Source organism: Babylonia areolata, chromosome 23 (assembly GCF_041734735.1).
Source record: "Babylonia areolata isolate BAREFJ2019XMU chromosome 23, ASM4173473v1, whole genome shotgun sequence".
Lineage (NCBI taxonomy): Eukaryota > Metazoa > Mollusca > Gastropoda > Neogastropoda > Buccinidae > Babylonia > Babylonia areolata.
The window spans coordinates 34,294,936-34,319,935 of NC_134898.1; the positions used below are offsets into that span (position 1 = coordinate 34,294,936).

Below are 25,000 nucleotides of genomic sequence, written 5' to 3' on the forward strand. Positions count from 1 at the left end.
AGTTAGAACCCTCCTCCTCCTCCATCCCCACCCCACCCCGCCCCCCGTTCAGCCCCCTCTTTCCCCTCCCCTAGTCCTAGTCCCCCGACCTACTGCCACACGAGCGGCCTTACACCCTGTTACGTCTGTAACACTGTTACGTCTGTAACGCTCGTCTGTTAAGACTCCTCTCTGTCAGTCTGCCTGTCTGTCTCTCTGTCCTCCCTCTCTCTCTCTCTCTCTCTCTCTCTCTCTCCCCCCCCCCCTTCTCATCATTCAAAAAGGATGATGTCAATAATGTTAATAATCACAGAGGTATATCTCTCAGTGATGTGAGCAGTGAACTTGACAGCTCCATTATATGTAATTACTTACAAGAATAGATTAAGGAAAATTGTATAACCGGTGAACATCAAGCAGGCTTTAAACAAGGACACCCAAACCGTGCATCACATGTTCATTTTATTTAGCGTTATGGATAAATCATCTGTATCCGTATCTCCCTCTCTCCATAAGTGTTAAAGAGGTGTTGGAAATGTGTGTATTTCATTCTCTGAAGCAATAAGAAGAAGATATCGCTGTCAGTTTGTGAGTTAGTTCTATCTTCTTTACAAGCCACTTCTTTTTCGTGCACCAAGGTTTACAGGCTTGAGACCCAACCATTAAAATTTGCGAATCTCTCTCTCTCTCTCTCTCTCTCTTGTGTTTAGAAAAGGTGGTTACCTATCCAGACATGAAAGATGGCACTATGGCACTGACAAAGTGATGGTAACTAATGTTTACAAATATCTCGGTATGATTTTTACAACTAAGCTGAGTTTGACAAGGACAGCAGCAGAGATCTGTAGGAAGGGGAAGAAGGGGGTTATAGAAATCTTAAGGTGTTTACGTAAATTAGGCTCGATAGATTCATACATATTTTGGAAACTTTTTAAAACTCAAATAGAACCAATGACAACATACGGCGCCGAAATTTGGGGACTTTCTGATATCAAAGATTTAGAAAAAGTACATACATTAGCTATTAAACGTTTCTTAAATGCTCCATTACATGCTTCAAATACTGTATTATATGGAGAAAGTGGTAGATACCCATTATATATTAAATCATGTGTGAAATGTATAAAATATTGGTTAAAATTGATAAGGCTACCCACATCGAGATTATGTAAGCAGGCGTATGAAATGTTAGTAAATGAACATGAGAGAGGAAAGGAAAACTGGGTATATCTTGTAAAGAAGACATTAACTGTAAATGGATTTGGGATTGTGTGGATGTGTCAGGGAGTTGGATGTGAAGAAGGATTTGTTTCAGAATTCAAAGATAGGCTAATTGCTTCATATAAACAGAATTGGCACTGTAAAATGGAAAGCACTGAGAAATATAGATGGTTTTATAGTTTTAAATGTATATTTCAAACAGAAAAATTCATCACAGTCGTGACAAACAAGTGGCATCGAACAAGTCTCGCCAGATTTAGATCGAGAACGATTGGGTTGAATGCTTACAAAAAGTGGTTTTAAACTGAGCCCTCGTTACTCTCCCCTTGTCCGATGTGCGTTCATTTAAGGGAGGATGAGTTACATTTTTTGTTTAGTTGTAAAGCTTATGACGATATCCGAGAAAAATGTGTTGCATTTAAAACAAATTTAGCAAATAATGAAGATATTTTTGGAGTGCTTAATCTAAATCAGGAAACTTCACTACAGTCACTTGCAAAATATATTGCCGAAGCGAATAACATGCGACGAAAAACAAACCAAACAACAACAATAAAATAGTATTAGGTGTTGTTCCTTGCGAAAATTGAAATCTGTGTTGTCATTCTCATATGGAAAATATTTCTTATATATATTTATATATGTTTTTGTTTTTTATTTCTCTCTACATCACAGTACTTTGAATGGATGGTCGAACTGCACTTAGTCGCACAGATTGATTGATTTCGTTTTGGATTTTGGTTTTCATCAATATTATTACTATTGATGCATGTTGTTATTTGTATTATGAACCCCCATGTCATTAGGGCTGTAAAGCTATTGACATTAAAGTGTTCAGTGTTCAGTGTTCTCTCTTCTCTCTCTCTCTCACACACACACACACACACACACACACACACACACACACATCAGTGAAATGTATTAGATATTGGCTGAAATTAGTTTCGCTTCCAATGTTCAGACTGTGTAGGCAGGCAGACGAAATTCTTTTGTTTCAACACGAATGTGGCCATTATAATTGGGTATCGAAGGTTAAAAATCTCCTATCAAAAATGGCTTTGGGATTGTATGGCTAAGCCAGGGCATCGGATGCGAGTCTAGTTTTATCTTAGAATTTAAAGACAGACTTATTTCATGTAGCAAGCAAAATTGGCATTCGGAGATGGAGAGTAATGACAAATACCGATGGTTTAATTCTTTCAAAAGTGTTTTTCAGGCAGAAAAGTATTTGTCATGTTTCACAAAAAAGTGGCTCGGAGATAACCTTATCAGATTTCGTCTCAGTGTTAGTGGTCTAAAAAGTTGTAAAAGATGGTTCTTAGTTGATAACGAAAATCTGTCAGATGTTAAATATCCATCATGTGGAGACGGATTAGAAGATGAAGTTCATTTTTTGTTTCATTGTACTACTTACAGTGACATAAGGAAAAACTGTTCAAAACTGGACTCGTTCACCGGTGTTCCTGATCAAAACAGTGTGGCAAACATTCTTTCATGTAACAAAGTATTTTTTCTAAAAGAATTAGCGGGATTCATTGCAAAAGCAATGCAAGTAAGAAAAAAGAAAATTGATATTATTAATTGTGACAGCATTTAACGTTCTATGAATTCGGCTCAATATGATCCCCTGTCCGCGCGCGTGCGCGCGCGCGTGTGTGCGCGTGTGTGTGTGATTGTGGGTGAGGAGGATGGGTGGGTATGTGGGATGTGTGTGTGTGTGGTGTGTGTGTGTGTGTGTGTGTGACAATCTAGGGTGGGGAGGGGATTTGGGGGGTGAGGGGGGTTCAGACAGGGATGGTTGCGACTTGGCGCTCGGGACCTTGCGCGAGAGTGAGCGTGTGTGAATGAATTCGTTTCTGTCTGAAAGCGTGCGTGCACGTCGGTGTTTATAGTTCAAATGACCATGCAAATGACTTGAGATGTTCACAAGAATGCATGTTGTTTCTTGCCCCGTTGTCTGATGGGCGTTGTAACGCTGAATGGACATTAAAATCTTTGTCTTCTCAATCTCTCTCTCTCTCTCTCTCATGCCCGTGTGCTGTGTGTGTGTGTGTGTGTGTGTGTGTGTGTGTGTGCGCGCGCGTGTGTAAACGTGCGAATGTCTACCTCTACGCACATGCGCGCGAGCGTGCATGCAGGCATATATAAGTAGGTGCGCCCCAACACGTGAGAGCGTGTGTCTGTGAAGGATTGCTTTCTTTCTCTGTTTTCCTTTTCTTTTTTTTTTTTGTTTCCTTTCAAACTCATTAGCCCCTCCCATCCTCTCCAAACTGGTTAATTGTATCAATTCTCCCTTTCCAAAACCTGCCTCGGTCGTCTATGGAGAAGCTTTCCCAATTTTCTGTCACAGACACACCCTAAAATAAATCGAAACCTACCTGAGCTGGAAACGTGAAAACCCCTCCTTTCCCATTGTGGCAGCCAGCACGTTTTCCCCCTACTTCTTTTTTTTTTAAAACTCTGTGTGTGTGTGTGTGTGTGTGAGAGAGAGAGAGAGAGAGAGAGAGAGAGACAGAGACAGAGAGGGAGAGAAAAAGAAAGAGAGAGAGAGGCAGACAAACAGACAGACAGACTCTGTGTGTGTGTGTGTGTGTGTGTGTGTGTGTGTGTGTGTGTGTGAGTGAGAGAGAGAGAGAGAGACAGACAGACAGACAGACAGACAGACAGACAGACAGAGAGGGAGAGAAAAAGAAAGAGAGAGAGAGAGAGGCAGACAGACAGACAGACAGACTGTGTGTGTGTGTGTGTGTGTGTGTGTGTGTGTGTGTGTGTGTGTGTGTGAAAGAGAAGAGGAGCGCAATAAAGTGGCAGAAACAGATATTCAGAGACAGCGACAAAGAGACAGAGAGAAAGTGAGAGGTGGATAGATAGTCACACACACACACACACACACACACACACACACACACACACACACACACAGAGACCGACAGAGAGACAGAGACAGAGACAAAGACAGACTGAGACAGAGACACACAGAGAGAGCTGGATTCTCTGTAAATGTCTGTCTTTCTGTCCGTTACTTTGTCTTTCTGCCTGTCTCTCAAGGTATTGATGTCGAAGTGTATAATCGTCGACGGAAGAGAGAGAGAGAGAGAGAGAGAGAGAGAGAGAGAGAGGGAGAGAGAAAGAGACAGAGACAGAGACAGACAGACAGACAGATAGACAGCGATCAAACAAGTACAGACAGCTGTGTTATGATACTTCAGTATATATTTTTTTTCTTTTCTACTGATTCATTGCTGTTTTCTTAACAGCACCCAAACCTAAACAAATGGTCGAGGTGTGGTTAGTTTTCTTCTACAATAAATTTGCTAACTTGTATGGTTTTGTACTGAGGTCTTTCCATGATTATTCGTGCAGCAACTTGTCACATCAATGCCATTAGCCCTGCTAAACTTTGGACACTAAAGGTCTCTGTCTCTGTCTCTCTTTGTGACGTACGTTTTAATTATCATAAACTGATTATTTTATTTTGAGTTATATCAAAGGTTTGTCCTTACTATTTATTGTTGTTCATTTTTCTGTTCATGGTCTGCTTTGTGTGTGTGTGTGAGTGTGTGTGTGTGTGTGTGTGTGTGTAACCAGATGTTTTCAGGTCGGTGACCTCACATTAAAGGTTCCGAGTTCTCTCTGTCTCTGTATCTCTCTCTCTCTCTCTCTCTCTCTCTCTCTCTCTGATGGCTGGATGTAAAAAAAGCAGCTGTGCTTACTCCACTACCCTCGTGAAGTAAAAATTCGTTTCGTTTCGTTTTTTTCTCTCTCTCTCTCACGTTCTGTTGGGTTTTTTTTGTGGTTTTTTTCTTTCTTTTTTTTCTTTTTACTCTTAGCAATGTGTTGATTTCTCTGTAAACCGCCATTATTCTTTTGTTCATACATTGCCCCATTTGCCAAAGGACAGTATTGTCAATGGCAATAAAACAATGTCCGTGTCCGTCTCTCTCTCTCACTCTCTCTCCTCTCTCTCCATCTACTCTCTCTCTCTCTCTCTCTCTCTCTTTCACTAACCCCCCCACCCCACCCCCCTCCTCCTCCTACAAGCGTGCGCGTGCTTCGGAAGAAGGGCGCCAGAATCTTCGTTAGAAGTCAAAGTAAGACTTAGCTGTGGGTGTGGTGGAGTTGACGTGAGGACTAGTGAGAGTTAGCTGTGGGTGTGGTGGAGTTGACGTGAGGACTAGTGAGAGAGTTAGCTGTGGGTGTGGTGGAGTTGACGTGAGGACTAGTGAGAGTTAGCTGTGGGTGTGGTGGAGTTGACGTGAGGACTAGTGAGAGAGTTAGCTGTGGGTGTGGTGGAGTTGACGTGAGGACTAGTGAGAGTTAGCTGTGGGTGTGGTGGAGTTGACGTGAGGACTAGTGAGAGAGTTAGCTGTGGGTGTGGTGAGTTGACGTGAGGACTAGTGAGAGAGTTAGCTGTGGGTGTGGTGGAGTTGACGTGAGGACTAGTGAGAGTTAGCTGTGGGTGTGGTGGAGTTGACGTGAGGACTAGTGAGAGAGTTAGCTGTGGGTGTGGTGAGTTGAGGTGAGGATTGGAGTCACATTTCAAGGAGCTAGAAGAGAACGGACACAACTTTTTTTTTTTTACAGCACGACTGGGACACTGACACACAGACCGCGGGTGGGGTGGGGGGAGGGGTCTGGATGTGGGGTGTGTGTGTGTGTGGGGGGGGGGGACGTTTCCTTTTCGTGTACGTAATCCCCAATCTTTCTTTTTTTTCTCTCTCTCTCTCTCTCTCTTTCTTTCTTTCTTTCCTTCGTTCCCGTTGTTCCGTCGCGGCGTACCACCATCAGTCAGCTTCTCAGTCATCGCCTCAATTCATTCAGTAATAAAGCAGCCAACCTGGCTTTGTTTCTTTGTTTGCCATAAGCCACCCTTCCCCCCCACCCCCCACCCCATCTATCTCTCTCTTCTCCTCCTAGCCACGCCCACACACCAAACCACCAACCACCCTCCCTCAGTCCTCCTTTCGCCGCGTTGTGCAGGTTTTTTTTGTTTGTTTTTGTTGTTGTTCGTTTGTTGTTGTTGTTGTTGTTGCTTTCTTTTTTTGTTTTGTGTGTTCGTTCTTTTGCTTAACGTCTATCCACATTTATGATTTCAGACGAAAATCCATTATCTCCCCCACACCACCCATGCCTCAGATCATCACTATTTTCCTTGTTCCTCTCTCCTCAATTAGCATTAAAAAAAAAAAAAACAAAAACAATCAAACAACAAAAAAACGAAGCAGAATATAAACGAATATAAACGAAATAAAATAAACTAACTAGTCAATCAGTAGAATCACAACAAAGAGCCAACTGGGCTCCAAATTAAACTCAGGTTTTGTGTGTGTGTGTGTGTGTGTGTGTGTGTGTGTGTGTGTGTGTGTGTGCGTGTGTGTGTGATTGAATAAGTGATTAAGTGTGTGTGTGTGTGTGTGTGTGTGTGTGTGTGTGTGTGTGTGATTGAATGAGTGATTAGGTGTGTGTGTGTGTGTGTGTGTGTGTGTGTGTAAGAGAGAGAGTGCGTGTGTGAGTGTGTGTATGCATGTGTGTATGTCACTCTCTCTCTCTCTGAGACACACGCACACGCGTGCGCGCACGCGCGCACAAACACACACACACATAAGAACGCACAGCCGCCGCTCACACACACACATGCACACACGCACGCACGCACATACACACAGACGCGCGCGCACACACGCTGAGGCACGCACACACACACGCTCACGTACGCAGGCGCGCGCGCGCGGGTGCGCACACACATACACACACACACACAGAGGTGTGCAACTCCCCCCGTTTCCAAGCTGACCACAAAATTCATCTGGCCAGAAAGGAGTGAATGCTTCCAAATAACAGAACTGAACTGAGGCTTGCGCGCGCGCACAGTGAGCAGTGATCAAGATACCCACACACGCAGCACGGAGAAGCGCTCAAAAATACACACACAGGCAGCACATGGCTGTGCTCAGAAATATACCTACACCTGCAGCTTGTAGCGACGCTTTAAGTTACCCATATACGCAGCATGTAGCGGTGCCAGTGATACTCATGTAAGCAGAATATAGTTGTGTTCATGATACCCACGCTCGCATTATATAGCTGTTCTCAAGATACCCACACTCGCAGCATATAGTTGTGATCAAGATACGCACACTCACAGTATAATTTATCCACGCTCGCAGCATACAGCAGTGCTCGTGACACCCACACTCACAGCATACAGCGGTGATTGTCTACCTACACTCGCAGCATACAGCAGTGCACGGCTACCCGCACACGCAGCATACATCGGTGCTAAAGATATACAGCGGTACTTATGATACCCACACACGCAACATACAGCGGATCTCAAGATACCCGTACACGCAGCACACAACTTTCATTGTTATAACGTTACTGCACTACTGTGTACTGCGCGCGTGGGTATCTTCGGCACTGAGCTCTTTCTGCCCAACAGTATTTGGGGACGATTTGCACGTGCATACCAACCTGACGTGTATGTCACAAGGTGGTAACATGTTCAGTACAATACTCTGTGTGTGTGTGTGTGTGTGTGTGTGTGTGCTATTTATCTGATGGGCTTGGTTTTCTTGGGGTGGTTTTGGGTGGGGTGGGGAGGGGCATACGCTGTAAATGAACGGGAATCCTAACACTGACAGAGTAGTTCATACACGGGAATCCTATCAGTATCAGTATCAGTAGCTCAAGGAGGCGTCACTGCGTTCGGTCAAATCCATATACCCTACACCACATCTACCAAGCAGATGCCTGACCAGCAGCGTAACCCAACGCGCTTATTCAGGCCTTGAGAAAAAAAAAATCCTAACTACTGACAGAGTAGTTAATACACGCCCCACAATGGAGTGGGGGCCGGAGGGGGGGGGGAATTTTGGTCCTTTGCTCAAACTCACTCTCCCTGAGAACACACATGACTTAGCAAGGAATACAGAAGTGACTTTGGCTAGTGTCTTGGTTTTCTTCTATATTTCATTTTACTTCTTTATGTATATTTGCTGACTTATTTTTCATTTTACTTTCTTTTGGGATTTATTTACTTACTCATTCTAATTTTTATTTATTCTTTTTTTTTTTACCCTCAAGGCCTGACTAAGCGCGTTGGGTTGCGCTGCTGGTCAGGTATCTGCTTAGCAGATGTGATGACGCGTATGTGGATTTGTCCGATAGCTGTGACGCCCCCTTGAGTAACTGAACCGAACTGTGAGTGAGAAAGAGGAAGAAAGAGACAGACAGACAGACAGACAGTCGGAGAGACAGAGCGAGGGGAGAGACAAGAGTCTATGTTACGTCAGTGATGTTGTCACCTAAAATCATCATCACCATATATGGAGAAGACAAGGTAGTGGGAGTGGGGGTGGGGTGGGGGTGAGGAGATTCCACATTCACAAAACAGAACTGCGGAAGCAAGAGCAAAAACAAAGTTCATCACAGATTTATAACCAAGACAGTAAACGATCAAGACTTCAGCTCTTCTTCTTCTCCTCTCTCTGTCTGCGTGTCTTACCCTCCATAGCCCCCCCCCCCCCCCTTCTTCTCTCTCTCTCTCTACCCCATCTCTCTGTTTTTCCTACTCGTTCTCTCTGTGTGTTTCTCTCGTTCTCTCTCTCTCTCTCTCTCTCTCTCCCTTCTCTCCCACCCTGCCCTCCTTCTCTCTCTTTCAATCTCCCTCCCCCATCTCATTTTTCCCTCTTCTACCCTCCAGCTCTTTCTCTCCCTCATCACCCTCACCCTCTCTCTCTCTCTCTCCCTGCCTCCACCCGTCTCTCTCACTGATCCACCCCCAAGGAGAAACAGACACGTCTAACGGCGCACTAACAGCCCACAAACCCTAATCCAATCACCGGCTTCAAAGAGCTTCGGATGGGACCTCCTCTGACGAACAGCCACATGGAAAAGCCCGACGACCCCTCACCAAAAACCAGGATGAGGATGAAGATGAGGAAAGACGAAGAAGGAGAAGGCGAAAGGAGAAAGAGGATAAGAAGGAGGAGGTGGTGGAAGAGGAAGAGGAAGAGGACAACGATGAAAGCGGAGATAAAGAAAGGGTAGGAGGAGGAGGAGAAGGAGGATGAGGAGGATGAGGGGGAGGAGGAGAAGGAGGAGGAAAAGGAAGAGGAGGAAGAGGAGGAGGAGGAAGAGGGGGAGGAGAACAACAACAAAAACAATTTGAACAAGATAAAAAAACAACAACAAAAAAACCAAAAAACCCCAACCACAACAACAACAAGAACAACAAAAAACACCAAAACAACAACAACAAACAAACAACTGAACAGTTTCAGTTTCAGTTTCAGTTGCTCAAGGAGGCGTCACTGCGTTCGGACAAATCCATATATGCCAAGCAGATGCCTGACCAGCAGCGTAACCCAACGCACTTAGTGAACAATATATCATAACAAGTAATACAGGAACACTCAGAGGGAAACAGGCACCACTGACCAGCAGCCACAGAAGACAGCCACAGAGACAGGCAGCACTGACCAGCAGCCACAGAAGACAGCCACGGAGACAGGCAGCACTAACCAGCAGCCACAGAAGACAGCCACAGAGACAGGCAGCACTGACCAGCAGCCATAGAAGACAGCCACAGAGACAGGCAGCACTGACCAGCAGCCACAGAAGACAGCCACAGAGACAGGCAGCACTAACCAGCAGCCATAGAAGACAGCCACAGAGACAGGCAGCACTGACCAGCAGCCACAGAAGACAGCCACAGAGACAGGCAGCACTAACCAGCAGCCACAGAAGACAGCCACAGAGACAGGCAGCACTGACCAGCAGCCATAGAAGACAGCCACAGAGACAGGCAGCACTGACCAGCAACCATAGAAGACAGCCACAGAGACAGGCAGCACTAACCAGCAACCACAGAAGACAGCCACAGAGACAGGCAGCACTAACCAGCAGCCACAGAAGACAGCCACAGAAGACAGCCACAGAGACAGGCAGCACTAACCAGCAGCCACAGAAGACAGCCACAGAGACAGGCAGCACTGACCAGCAGCCACAGAAGACAGCCACAGAAGACAGCCACAGAGACAGGCAGCACTAACCAGCAGCCACAGAAGACAGCCACAGAAGACAGCCACAGAGACAGGCAGCACTAACCAGCAGCCACAGAAGACAGCCACAGAAGACAGCCACAGAAGACAGCCACAGAGACAGGCAGCACTAACCAGCAGCCACAGAAGACAGCCACAGAGACAGGCAGCACTGACCAGCAGCCACAGAAGACAGCCACAGAAGACAGCCACAGAGACAGGCAGCACTGACCAGCAACCACAGAAGACAGTCACAGAAGACAGCCACGGAGACAGGCAGCACTGACCAGCAACCACAGAAGACAGCCACAGAAGACAGCCACAGAAGACAGCCACAGAAGACAGTCACAGAAGACAGCCACAGAAGACAGCCACAGAAGACAGCCACAGAAGACAGCCACAGAAGACAGCCACAGAAGACAGGCACAGAAGACAGCCACAGAAGACAGCCACAGAGACAGGCAGCACTGACCAGCAGCCACAGAAGACAGCCACAGAAGACAGCCACAGAAGACAGCCACAGAAGACAGCCACAGAAGACAGCCACAGAAGACAGTCACAGAAGACAGCCACAGAAGACAGTCACAGAAGACAGCCACAGAAGACAGCCACAGAAGACAGCCACAGAAGACAGCCACAGAAGACAGCCACAGAAGACAGCCACAGAAGACAGTCACAGAAGACAGCCACAGAAGACAGTCACAGAAGACAGCCACAGAAGACAGCCACAGAAGACAGCCACAGAGACAGGCAGCACTGACCAGCAGTCACAGAAGACAGCCACAGAAGACAGCCACAGAAGACAGCCACAGAAGACAGTCACAGAAGACAGCCACAGAAGACAGCCACAGAAGACAGCCACAGAAGACAGTAACAGAAGACAGCCACAGAAGACAGCCACAGAAGACAGTCACAGAAGACAGCCACAGAAGACAGGCACCACCCACCACCAGCCGGGGATTTCATTTCCTCTCAGAAGAAGGGCCAGGGAAGTAAGTGGGAGTGCAGCCAAACAGATTTGAAACAAAACAAAACAAAACAAAACAACCCCCCCCCACCCTCCTCCACAAAAACAACTGCTGCTGCTCCTCCCGTCCCGCACTGACTAACTGCTGCCTCTCACCAGCCCAGGCCACCAGACCCCGGGAACCATCAAATGAGCCAGTCCTCTCTGAACGCAGCGTGGGTCGGACGACTGCTGCAAGGTAGGCGGGGGGATGGGGGGGGGGGGGGGGGCGAGGGGGGGATTGGGGGGTTGGGGGGTTAGGGGGCGGGGTTAAGGAAGGGGTGGTGAGTGCATGAAGGATGGCATAGCGGATTTCTATAGGTCCATCCCCCCCCTCCCCCGCCCCCCCTCCCACACACACACACTTCTGGATCCCTACTTTGTAGAGACAGAGAGTGAGAGAGACAGAGACAGACAGAGAAACAGACAGAGAGGGACAGTAAGAGACAAACAGACAGGGACAGAGAGACAGAGACAGGGAGAACGAAGGACAGACAGTCAGAGAGAGCGAGAGACAGACAGAGATAGAGACAGAGACACACAGAGATAGATAGATAGTGTGAGAGAGAGAAAGAGAGAGACAGAGATAGAGACAGAGACATACACAGAGACAGACAGACAGACAGAGATAGAGAGAGGGACACGGACATTGTTTCATTGTCATTGACAATACTGTCCTTTGCCAAGGGGGGCAATGTATGAACAAAAGAATAACGACGGTTTACAGAGAAATTGACACATTGCTAAGAGTAAAAAGAGAATCAACGTCAAAAAACAATAACTACAACAAAATCATAAAATACAATATATTGCTAAGATTAAAAAAAGGAAAATAAAAAGATCGACCATCCAACTTTCTACAAATTCATTCAGAATTATAAACTGTGGAACTGGCATCGGGGAAACAGTGTTTTTTCGATAACTTCCGAAGTTAATTTCTTTTTCCGACAATCCAAAGCTAGGGCGATAAATTTCGCGAGAGAGAGAGAGAGAGACAGACAGACAGACAGACAAACAAACAGAGTGAGAGAGGAATTAGACGGAAAGGGTGTGTGGGGGGTGGGGGGGGGGGGGGAGACAACAACAACCAAATACCATGAGAAGTGACCATGGAATAAAACAACAAAACAATATGTACGTAATAATGTCAGGGCATCAACAACAAAACAATAAGTATGTAATAATGTCAGGGCATCAACAACAAAACAATAAGTATGTAATAATGTCAGGGCATCAACAACAAAACAATATGTATGTAATAATGTCAGGGCATCAACAACAAAACAATATGTATGTAATAATGTCAGGGCATCAACAACAAAACAATAAGTATGTAATAATGTCAGGGCATCAACAACAAAACAATAAGTATGTAATAATGTCAGGGCATCAACAACAAAACAATAAGTATGTAATAATGTCAGGCCATCAACAACAAAACAATATGTATGTAATAATGTCAGGGCATCAACACCAAAACAATAAGTACGTAATAATGTCAGGGCATCAACAACAAAACAGTAAGTATGTAATAATGTCAGGGCATCAACAACAAAACAATAAGTGTGTAATAATGTCAGGGCATCAACAACAAAACAATAAGTATGTAATAATGTCAGGGCATCAACAACAAAACAATATGTATATAATAATGTCAGGGCATCAACAACAAAACAATATGTATATAATAATGTCAGGGCATCAACAACAAAACGCATCAGCGCTCCCCCCCGCCCCCCTACCCCTCCCACCCTTCCCCCCTTTTTCTTATTCCACCAGACAGAAGCGCCCTTAGTTCCCCTGTGGCGCCCACCCAGCCTTTGATGGGTTTCATGCTAGTGGTCTCCCTTCCCATCACTACCACCCGTATAATTAGCATGTTGGGTTTTTTTCAGGCATCTTTTGCCAAGAGTCTTTTTTTTTTTTTTTTTTTTTTGAAAATGATGGGATGAGCTGTTTACCTTCTCTTGCACGTGAGAGAGGGAAATGAGAAAGAGAGAGGAGGGGATTTGGTGGGGGGGGTGGGGGTGGGGTGACTCAGAGAGAGAGAGAGAGGTGGCGGAGGGAGACACGGAGAGATAGACACAGAGACAGAGAAAGAGAGACAGAGAGGGTGAGAGAGACAGAGGTAGAGAGAAAGAGACAGAGACATAGACAGAGAGACATAGACAGAGAGACATGGACAGAAAGACGGAGATAGAGAGACAGACAGAGAGACATGGCCAGAGAGACGGAGACAGACATAGAGACATGGACAGAAAGACGGAGACAGAGAGACATGGACAGAGAGACATGGACAGAAAGACGGAAATAGAGAGACAAAGAGACAGAGAGACATAGACAGAGAGACATGGACAGAAAGACGGAAATAGAGAGACAAAGAGACAGAGAGACATGGACAGAAAGACGGAAATAGAGAGACAAAGAGACATAGACAGAGAGACAAGGACAGAGAGACATAGACAGAGAGACATAGACAGAGAGTCATAGACAAAGAGGCATGGACAGAAAGACGGAGACAGACATTGATTGATTGATTGATGTGGATACTTCTATAGCGCCTATCCTCGGTCAGAGACCAAGCTCTAAGCGCTTTACATACATGGGGACATTTGCACCACAGGCTGCCTACCTGGGTAGAGCCGACTGACGGCTGCCACTGGGCGCTCATCATTCGTTTCCCGTGTCATTCAATCAGATTTCAGACGCACACACATACACACTCAGACAGACATGTAACATTTTACGTGTATGACCGGTTTTTTTTAATTTATTTACCCCGCCATGTAGGCAGCCATACTCCGTTTTCCGGGGTGTGCATGCTGGGTATATTCTTGTTTCCATAACCCACCGAACGCTGACATGGATTACAGGATCTTTAACATGGACAGAGAGACATAGACACAGAGACAAGGACAGAGAGACATTGAAAGAGACATAGACAGAGACAGAGAGACTTCTGCTTCTTCTTCTTCTTCCCCTTCGTCGTCTTCTTCTTCTTCCCCTTCGTCGTCTCCTCCTCCCTCAACTCTGTGAGGGGGATCATTGGGGCGACGCACACAGAACTGCTCACCAGATTCCTCCAGGTCTGTCGGGTGTGTGTCAATAGGAAATAAAGGACACACACACACACACACACACACACACACACACACACACACACACACACACACACACACACACACACACACACATATATACATACAATGAACAGTTAAACCATATTTACCTATGTCATTTACAAAATCTGCAGTTCCATCTGTGTCCATTAGAAATGTCTTATATGATAATCAACGTGTGTTTCAAAATAATTTGGAGCCCAGCTCGCTCCTTGTTGTGATTCTACTAGTTGATTAGTAAGTTTATTTTATTTCGTTTATATTCTTCTTCCTTTTTTAGATTAAAAAAAAAAATGCTAATTAAGGAGAGAGGATCAGGGAAAGTAGTGATGATTTGAGGCATGGGTGGGGTGGGGGAGATGATGGATTTTCGTCTGAAATCATAAATGTGGATAAACGTTAAGCAAAAGAACGAATGAACACACACACACACACCCGACCCCCCCCCCCCACCCCACGCCTCCCCTCCCCCTCACACACACACACACACACACACACACACACACAAATCGTATTCAACTGTGAATACAGTCATGCACGTTTGTGCAGCAGGATCTTACAGATGAAAGACAAATGAAGTGGTGTTTCCTGCCTCCCTCTCTCTCTCTCTCTCTCTGTGTCTGACCCAGAGTGACCGGGCTGAAGGCTGACAGCCTGTGGCCCAACACAAACCCACAGCGGTGTTATAGAGAGGTCAACAGAAACCCGACCACACACAGGGCCGCTGTGTTCTCTTCGGTTTGGCTTTTAAAAAAAATGTTTTTATTTAAGTTTTTTTGTCTTTTTTTGTTTTTCATTTGTTTTGTCTTGAACGCGCGTGCGCGCACACACACACATACACACACGCACACACACACACACACACACACACACACACACACATACGTACATCTACACACACACACACACACACACACACACACACACACACACACACACATACGTACATCTACACACACACACACACACATCCACCTCCAACACCACCACTACGACCCCACCGTCTGCTCAATCCCAACACATAATACAACTGGAGCAAAAACAAAATGCAAGCAGTGAAACTGGAAGCCAAGTGATAATTGATGTGCCTCGGACTCGGGACAGATCTCTATTCACGCCACTAGGGGAGACTGAGAGCCTGCCCCCTTTCACACACACACACACAGACACACAGACACACACACACACACACACACACACACACACACACACACACACACACACACACACACACACGTACACACGCACACAATCACAAGCACACGCACACAATCACAAGCACACGCACACACATAAACACACCAGCAGGCACGCACACACATATCACTTGATTAGAATAAAACAAATTACGAACACATTTACACGGACCCCCCCCCCCCCCCACCCCCACACACATTTATATATATATATATATATATATACATATACATACATATATAATTGTGTAATAATATGTATAAACAAGATGCACAGTGTTGTCATGAGAGTTGTGTTTCTTCTCATCATTCGTGTGTGTGTGTGTGTGTGTGTGTGTGTGTGTGTGTGTGTGTGTGTGTGTGTGTGTGTGTGTGTGTGTGTGTGTGTGTGTGTGTGTGTGTGTGTGTGTGTGTGTGCGTGTGGATATATATATATATATATATGTGTGTGTGTGTGTGTGTGTGTGTGTGTGTGCGTGTGGATATATATATATATATATATATATATATATATATGTGTGTGTGTGTGTGTGTGTGTGTGCGTGTGGATATATATATATATATATATATATATATATGTGTGTGTGTGTGTGTGTGTGTGTGTGTGTGTGAGGTGTGTGTATCTATACGCTTACATGGAAAGCTTTTAAACAAACGTCCCGATCCTCCCCCACCCCACCCCCGCCGCCCCCCACTCCCCATACAACAATGCCCATCTCCGTTTCAACTCCCTTTCTCTTTTCTAACCTTCGCCCCCCCACCCCCCCCTCCGCCCCTCCACCTCCCTCCTTGAGAACCCTTCCCCTCCCTCCCTGCCACCCTCCCTCTCCCCCCCCCACCCCTCAGCCCCACAAAAAAATAAAGAAGAAAATAAGAAAAATGTGATAAGGAAATGTCTTCCATTTCTCACACAGATCCTGAAACGCAAACGAACAAACAAACAAAAGCCCGGAGAGGGAGAAACCTAAACCAAACTAAATATTACAGCTATGATATGAAAAACGAACAGGAAGTGTCTTCTTTCAGCCATCACGGCTCGCACAGAGAGAGAGGGAGGGAGAGGGAGAGAGAGGGGGAGGAAAGGGAGAGTGAGAGAGGGGGGTGGGGGGACGGAGAGAGGGAGGGAGAGAGAGAGAGAGAGCTGGGGTGGGAGGGACAAAGGGGGAGAGAGAGAGAGGGAGGGAGGGAGAGGAGAGAGAGAGAGACAGATAGTAGAGACAGAGAGAGAGGGGGGAGAGAGAGGGGGAGAGAGAGAGGGAAGGAGAGAAAGAGAGAGAAAGAGAGTGAGACAGAAACAGACAGACAGACATACAGTGACAGAGACAAAGACGAGGCAGAGAGAAACAGTGACAGAGAAGAGAGAAAGAGAGAGGCGAGAGAGAGACATAGAGATAAACAGAGAGAGAGAGGGGAGAGAAAGAAAGGGAGAGAAGAGACTGAGAGAGAGACAAATAGAGAGAGGGGGGAAGGGGGCGGCGGGCGGGGGGCATTTCCTCGCGAAAGTGTGCTTCGCCCGAGGATAAGTTTCAAGGTGTAATTTCACGTCTTAAAACGCGAAACACGCGCGTGACATTTTTGTTTAAATGTATCGTTAACCAGCATTTTGCTACTTCTCAAAACGTATTGTCGAAAAGAAAGAAAGAACGAAAAAAAAAAAAAAAAAAAAAAAAAAGGAGGAACAACCTAACAACATCCCATGAAACATTAAAATATTGAATAAAATCTCGCGTGAACTTCCGCCATTTAAAACGGGCCAATCAGGTGATTGAATTTAAAGTTCCCGGATCGTGAGTGATGTGTGACGTGACACTGCACGTGAAAGGCGCGGGAAGAGATCAAGCCTCCAGGCAATCCAACTCCTACAGCGCATGCGCATTCGCCTATGCTGAAAGCCAAACTTATTTATCTATCTTTTGTATTTATTTATTCATTTATTTACTTACTTTTTTTTTTTTTTTCAATAGTTTGTTGGCTTGCTTACTGCCCTCGCTTCAGGGGAAGATGACTTCTTTTTTTTTTTTTTTTTTTTGAAAGACATCCTTCCCCGTATCCTAATTGCATAATGTCCCAGAATATTATTCCTTTTGGAGTTTTACACAATGCATGACATTTTGAAGTGAAACTAGTTGTTCTCTCTGTCTGTCTGTCTTTCTGTCTGTCTTTGTCTCTCTTTCTCAAATATTTCGCGATCCAAGGATTGGTTCAAACGAAAGTTAGATGGGTTGTAAAATACACACGTGCACATTTGATTTCATACGTTTTTGACAAAGAGACATTTGGGGGTAAACTGTGTGTTCGGCAGACCAGCTGTGATACAAGAAGCTCAAAGGGAACATGAACCTTCACAGACTGTTGGGGAAACGCAGTCCTGATGTTATCATGATTTTTTTTTTTTTTTTTTTTTTTTTTTTTTTGTAAGGGGGTAAAATTGTTACTCTATGTCAATTTGCGATAATTGCATGATTTGGAATGAACGACGATGTTTTTGTCACAATTTGTGGTATGTATATGATTTGGAATAAACGACGATTTTTTTTGTCACAAGTTGTGATAGCTACATAATTTGGAATAAACGACTAAGTTTTTGCTACAATTTGTGACAGATACATAATTTGGAATAAACGACGAGGTTTTTGTCACAATTTGTAGAAAGTACATAATTTGGAATAAACGACAAGTTTTTAATACAATTTGTGGTAAGGACATAATTAAAATTTTGGAATAAACGACAAGTTTTTATTACAGTTTGTAGTTGGTACATAATTTAGAATAAACGACGATGTTTTTGTCACAATTTGTGGTAGGTTCATAATTTGCAATAAACGACGATATTTTCGTCATTGTGTGTTGCGGGGGTTGATGATCGGGTTACTACGGGTTCAGTTCCAGCGTTATGATCCTTCATTCAACAGAACAACAACAGCAACAAAATGTTTCGCTTTTGTTTCATAATTCAATTTACCGGCTCGTGTTAATCCTTCTGGGTGAATCAGCGGGATGTTGAGTACCCCCCCCCGCCCCCCGCCCCCTCCTCCCAACGCCCTTCCTTCTTCCCCCCTCTCTCACACTCACTGTTGTCCAGCTATTCTAATCGTGGAAACTGCGGACTGAGAGTCCCACAGGAGAGGGGAAGTGTTCAAGACAATGCAATGCAATGCAGTACAGTACAGTACAGTGATGTACAATGCAGTACAGTACAGTACACTACAGTACACTACAGTACACTACAGTACAGTACAGTGCAGTGCGTTGCAGTACAGTACAGTACAGTGCAGTGCAGTGCAGTACAGTGCAGTACAGTACAGTGCAGTGCATTGCAGTACAGTACAGTACAGTACAATACAAAACAACACAACAGAGCAGAACACAATACAGCACAGCACAGCACAGCACAGTATAGTACAACACAGCACAGTACAGCACAGCACAGTAAAGTACAACACAGCACAGCACAGTACAGTACAGTATAGCACAGTGTAGTACAAAACAGCACAGTACAGTACAGCACAGTATAGTACAACACAGCACAGCACAGCACAGTACAACACAATACAGTACAGTACAACACAAAACAACACAGCAGAGCAGAACACAATACACCACAGCACAGTATCATACAATGCAAAACAATACCATGCAATAAAACGCAACACAACGCAACACAATACAACACAGCACAACACCATACCATACCATTTAAAAAAAAAAAAAAACACCAACAAAAAACCAAAAACAATACAATACAATGCATCTTTACTGATCCGATTGGAAATCACATAGTCTCTCAGCCCCGCACACCAAACTCGTCACCCATCCCGCACCAGTCACCCTTCATTCATTCTGCAAGCATCGAGGGGTATCCCTTGACCATTGTTCTAAAAATAGATGGATAGGTCATTGGCCACGAAAGCTGAAGCCATACTGAGACTCGTATCCGGCTGTCAGTCCGTTGAGAAGTCGTCTGCTAACTGGTGGTAGATTCTGAACTGACACCGTGTATCTTCGATGAAATCGTATTATGCCTGCCCCCATGACATGCGAAATGTTGTGTCTTCATCGGTATCTGCCAGTGGTTTACTTACTAAAGTTATTACAGGAAAACAGTGCAGTGACACGTAGCGAAAACTTGCTGTGGAGGCACACACAGGAATGTCAGCTTAACTAACGCCGCCAGCAAGTGAAAGCTTACCGTGAAGCAGTCATCGTAACCAGCTGAACGGTCGGCTACATATAAGCAGTCACCGCTTCGCGCTATACTGACATGAGTAGCAAAATGGCTCATTGAACACTTCCTCTGGCTTCAGTTGGCAAACAAAGGGGCTCAAAGAAGGCATACACTATCCACCTATTTTTAGAGCAGTGTCCCTAGACTGGCTCCCACGTTACGACGCAGAATTGGGGGGTCCAGGGCCGGGGTGGGGAGTGGGGTTGGGGGGCTAGCTAGTTCCCTCAGCGTTGAGGGGGGGGGGGGGGGAGGCTGGGCGGGGATGATGACTGGGGAACCCACACGCTTCACACAATCGGCTGTTATCCACTTGCTAGGAGAGGCGTCATTGTGCTGCTGGCCTTTCCGGGCTCACACGGCAGCTGTCCGTATCCCTGGGGGCCTGATTGATGCCAAGATTTGTTTTGAAAGGAAGCACAGGGTACAGCCCCCACCATGTAACGTGAAACCAAAATGGATATCCCCAGGCCCAATCGCTTATCAGTATTAACAACAACTTTTTTTTTTTTAATCTGCAGCTCTTAACAGAAGGTGTAAAAAGGAAGAAAATGCAGGCAAAATATTCTTCTTCTTCTTTTTTTAAGAAGAAGAAAAAAATTTCCCATTACGCGTATATAATCGAATAAACTTAAGTTTCAACGGCTAATTGAGCCAAGAGACGAGCGATATTGGATGAGGTGTGTATAACATCATTATTCTGATGGAGCGATAATGCAAACCACGAGTTATTTTTCTTGCTCCTGCTGGAAGGAGATCGCGGACTCCATAAACTCTTGACATCAAGTAAAATGACCGGGCGTCTCCACCTACATTCTACACGGGCTGTAATGGTCTCTATTGTGGAAACTGTTCTCCATACCTATCAGCAACATCTCTCTCTCTCTCTCTCTCTTTCTATGCACACACACACACACACACACACACACACACACACACACACACACGTGATGAGACGATGAACCGAGGTCTCGTGTGCAGCATGCACTTAGCGCACGTAAAAGAACCCACGGCAACAAAAGGGTTGTTCCTGGCAAAATTCTGTAGAAAAATCCACATAGATAGGAAAAACAAATAAAACTGCATGCAGGAAAAAATACAAAAAATAAAATGGGTGGCGCTGTAGTGTAGCGACGCGCTCTCCCTGGGGAGAGCAGCCCGAATTTCACACAGAGAAATCTGTTGTGATAAAAAGAAATACAAATACAAATACAAATATATATATATATATATATATATATATATATATATATATATATGTGTGTGTGTGTGTGTGTGTGTGTGTGTGTGTGTGTGTGTGTGTGTGTGTGTGTGTGTGTGTGTGATCCGATATTCGTTTGTCACCCTAAGAAGATGAAGAAGAAGCATCGAACAGGAATTAACAACAGCTTGTGTGTGTGTGTGTGTGTGTGTGTGTGTGTGTGTGTGTGTGTGTGTGTGTGTGTGTGTGTGTGTGTGTGTGTGTGTGTGTGTGTGTGTGTGTGAGACAGACAGACAGAGAAAGAGAGAGACAGGCAGACAGAGAAAGAGAGACAGAGACAGACAGACAGAGAAAGAGAGAGAGACAGAGAGAAGCTTCAGACTTGGTGATCTGATTTCATGTGATCTATTTAGATGAGCCAGAAATTCTTCCTGTGTACGGGTGTGTAAACTAAGCAGTGTAACTTTTCATCCATTGTGTCTGTAAAAAACGCAAGCAATTTACTCACTTAAGGCATATAACAGTGAGCAGACGATGAACATTCAATACGACAATACGAATGGTTTATTCAGCAAAGGCCTTTGCCCCTGTGAATAGATGAGTACAGACATTTTCATATTTTAAGAAGAAAAAAAAGTCAGCCCGATTTCTCTTACTTGAAACGCTTTGCAACAATAAAGACACGTAGGCCGACTTCGGACAGTATCAGTATTTACGGACGATATCAATAACCTCAGTCTAAAGCCGATTGGGGGTGTATATAATATTTTAGAATAGAATATGTCTTTATTACCAAGTGTACCGGGGTCACAAGGAATATTTGGGGGTGGGGGTTGGGGGGGTGGGGGGGGGGGAGATAGTACATAACAAGAGTACAAACATAAATCGAAAATGAAACACAAACACAGATACAGTAGAAATTAGGATACATACAAGTGCATATCAATAAAAAAAAAAATTATAAAAAAAAACTTGTGCATACTCACACATGCACGCAATGCACACACACACACACACACACACACACACACACACACACACACACACACACACACACACACACACACACACACACACACACACACACACACACACACACACGTTTGAACAGAAGCCGCATATTACATGTGGATGGGGCTGATGACTAGATCTTCAGGTAGATGGCTGTTGATTGCACAATTCTATTTATCATACTGGATTTGTTCGAGAGACAGGGCACTGACTGCTTTGGGGAACAAAAGTATTTGGCGAAGCGAGCGATTGGTTTTCGTCCTTATACTTCTGTACCGTCGACCAGAGGAGAGCATCTCGAAAATCCCAAAAGCTGGATGTGATTCGTCCTGGCTTTTTTAGGCGCCGAAGAAAGTACAGGCGCTGTCGTACTTTCTTGACAATTTTTTCCGTATTTTTCTCCCATTTCAAATCGTTGGAAATGATCAGTCTGAGAAATTCAAAGTCGCTGATGGTTTCTACTTGCTTGTCTTTAATGACAAGTGGTAAGGGGTCAGATCTGGTCTTCCTCAAATCTAAAATTAATTCTTTTGGGGCAATATATGTGTTTCTAACAGATTCTAGAAATGGACAACAACCAACAGCTGGTTGTTAGAGTAACAGCTCTTAAACTCTTGACAAATCTATACAGAAATATTGCTAAACATTGTTATTCATTGATGGAAGAAGGAAAGTGATTGTGACTATTGCACGGAAGTTCGAACACGATTGCTTTTTCTCCAGACATGAAGAACTGGGCATTTCAAAGCGATATCAAACATCATCTTCAGTTGTAGAATTATTTAATTAAGTTGGACCACACGATAAATTTTGGAAGAGCATCGTTTCAAGAGTTTAGCATAATCCGAAACATCATATCTGAATTTTTGTCAGTACCTGTTTAATACATTCATTCTAATTCATCCATTGCAATACTTGGCTCCAAACGTGTCATGCTCTTTTAAAGGTTCTGCATAAGAAAAGTCAATCTCTACTTCGAATGCTTTGCGAAACATCACTGAATAAACACAAACACGCGCATGCGTGAGCGAAAGCACACATACACACAGAAAAGAACATACGCTTGCGTTTTTCGATTGAAAAACACAACAACAACAATAACAACAACAACAGAAGTCTAAATTCGTCCAGTACGATACAGATCAAAAGTCTCGATATCACAGTGCAACCAAAAAGAGTAATAAATTGAACATCACAGAATTATCTAGTCGGCTGGAACAAAAATAAGGTCTGCTGCAGAGCTATATGTCATATGTATATAGATATTTTTCCACATGTCTTTTTTGTGGTCTGTTTTCTTCTGAGAACGTCTGTGATATCCCAATTTGGTTTTCTTAAGAATCTCACAAAGAAACTGAATGCACCTGAGCCATATCAGATCTAGATACAGAGATAGAGATAGACGGGTTTATTTTATTTCACTTTATTCATTTTATTTCATCTTATTCTATATTTATTCTATCTCATTTCACTACGCTTCCTTCGATTTCTTTTGGAAACCCAAAGACAGCAGGGCCTGTGGTTTGACTTGTTTTCAGAGACAGAGAGAAACACAGACACAGAAACAAACACAGAGAGAGAAACACAGATACAGACACAGAGACAGACAGAGAAACACAGAAACAGAGAGAGACAGAGAAACACAGACACAGACATATAGCCAGATAGAGAAACACAGAGACAGACACGGAGAGAGAAACACAGACACAGAGACAGAGACAGACATAGAAACACAGACACAGACACAGAGAGAGAAACACAGACACAGAGACAGAGACAGACATAGAAACACAGACACAGAGACAGACAGAGAAACACAGACACAGACACAGAGGCAGAGAGAGAAACACAGACACAGAGGCAGAGAGAGAAACACAGACACAGACACAGAGGCAGAGAGAGAAACACAGACACAGACACAGAGAGAGACAGAGAAACACAGACACAGACATACAGCCAGATAGAGAAACACAGAGACAGACACGGAGAGAGAAACACAGACACAGAGACAGAGACAGACATAGAAACACAGACACAGAGACAGACAGAGAAACACAGACACAGACACAGAGGCAGAGAGAGAAACACAGACACAGAGGCAGAGAGAGAAACACAGACACAGACACAGACACAGAGGCAGAGAGAGAAACACAGACACAGACACAGAGACAGACAGAGAAACACAGACACAGACACAGAGGCAGAGAGAGAAACACAGACACAGAGGCAGAGAGAGAAACACAGACACAGACACAGAGGCAGAGAGAGAAACACAGACACAGACACAGAGGCAGAGAGAGAAACACAGACACAGAGGCAGAGAGAGAAACACAGACACAGACACAGACACAGAGGCAGAGAGAGAAACACAGACACAGACACGGAGAGAGAAACACAGACACAGAGACAAAGACAGAGAGAGAAACACAGACACAGACACAGAGAGAGAAACACAGACGCAGACACAGAGACAGAGACAGACACATAGATAGACAAGCACTAGCTAATACAGACAGAATGATACGTAATGCAAACACACACACACACACACACACACACACACACACACACACACACCGTCAAATATCACTAACCAGTGAAAAGACGCCCCCCCCCCCCCCCCAACCCCCTCCCACACAAACTACTCACTCAGTCGTCCAGTGTCCAGCTCGCTCTCTCCGCTCTCGGAGCACGCCGCCTCGAAGCCACGCCTCTCCGACGACGATCGCTCCGTCGCTTCCTCACTGTCGTCTTCCTTGTCGTCACCGTTCACCTTCAGCTTGTCGTCGGCGGTGCGCGGGCGACGAGGCTGCTCCTCCTCGTCGCCGTCGTCGTCGTTGTCGTTGTCGTTGTTGTTGTTGCGGTTGTCGTCGTCTCCCCCGCGCCGGAAGGAGGACAGGGTGAGCTGAGCTGTGTCCTCCTGGTCCACTTTGTCGGTGTAGCCGTACCAGCCCAGAAGCTCGTTCATGGTTGTCTCGGCATAGTCCTGTCAGAGGGAGGG

The 25,000-nt window shown here is 44.9% G+C and overlaps 1 protein-coding gene across 1 annotated transcript in view; it reads right to left on the reverse strand.

The window, feature by feature from the left end:
• Nucleotides 1–25,000, reverse strand: part of LOC143297649 (uncharacterized) — a 324,758-nt gene that overhangs the window by 130,621 nt on the left and 169,137 nt on the right. Inside the window, exon 2 of the mRNA XM_076610066.1 lies at nucleotides 24,649–24,985. Within this exon, the coding sequence (XP_076466181.1) occupies nucleotides 24,649–24,985 (337 nt within the window). The remainder of the gene's footprint in view (nucleotides 1–24,648; nucleotides 24,986–25,000) is intronic.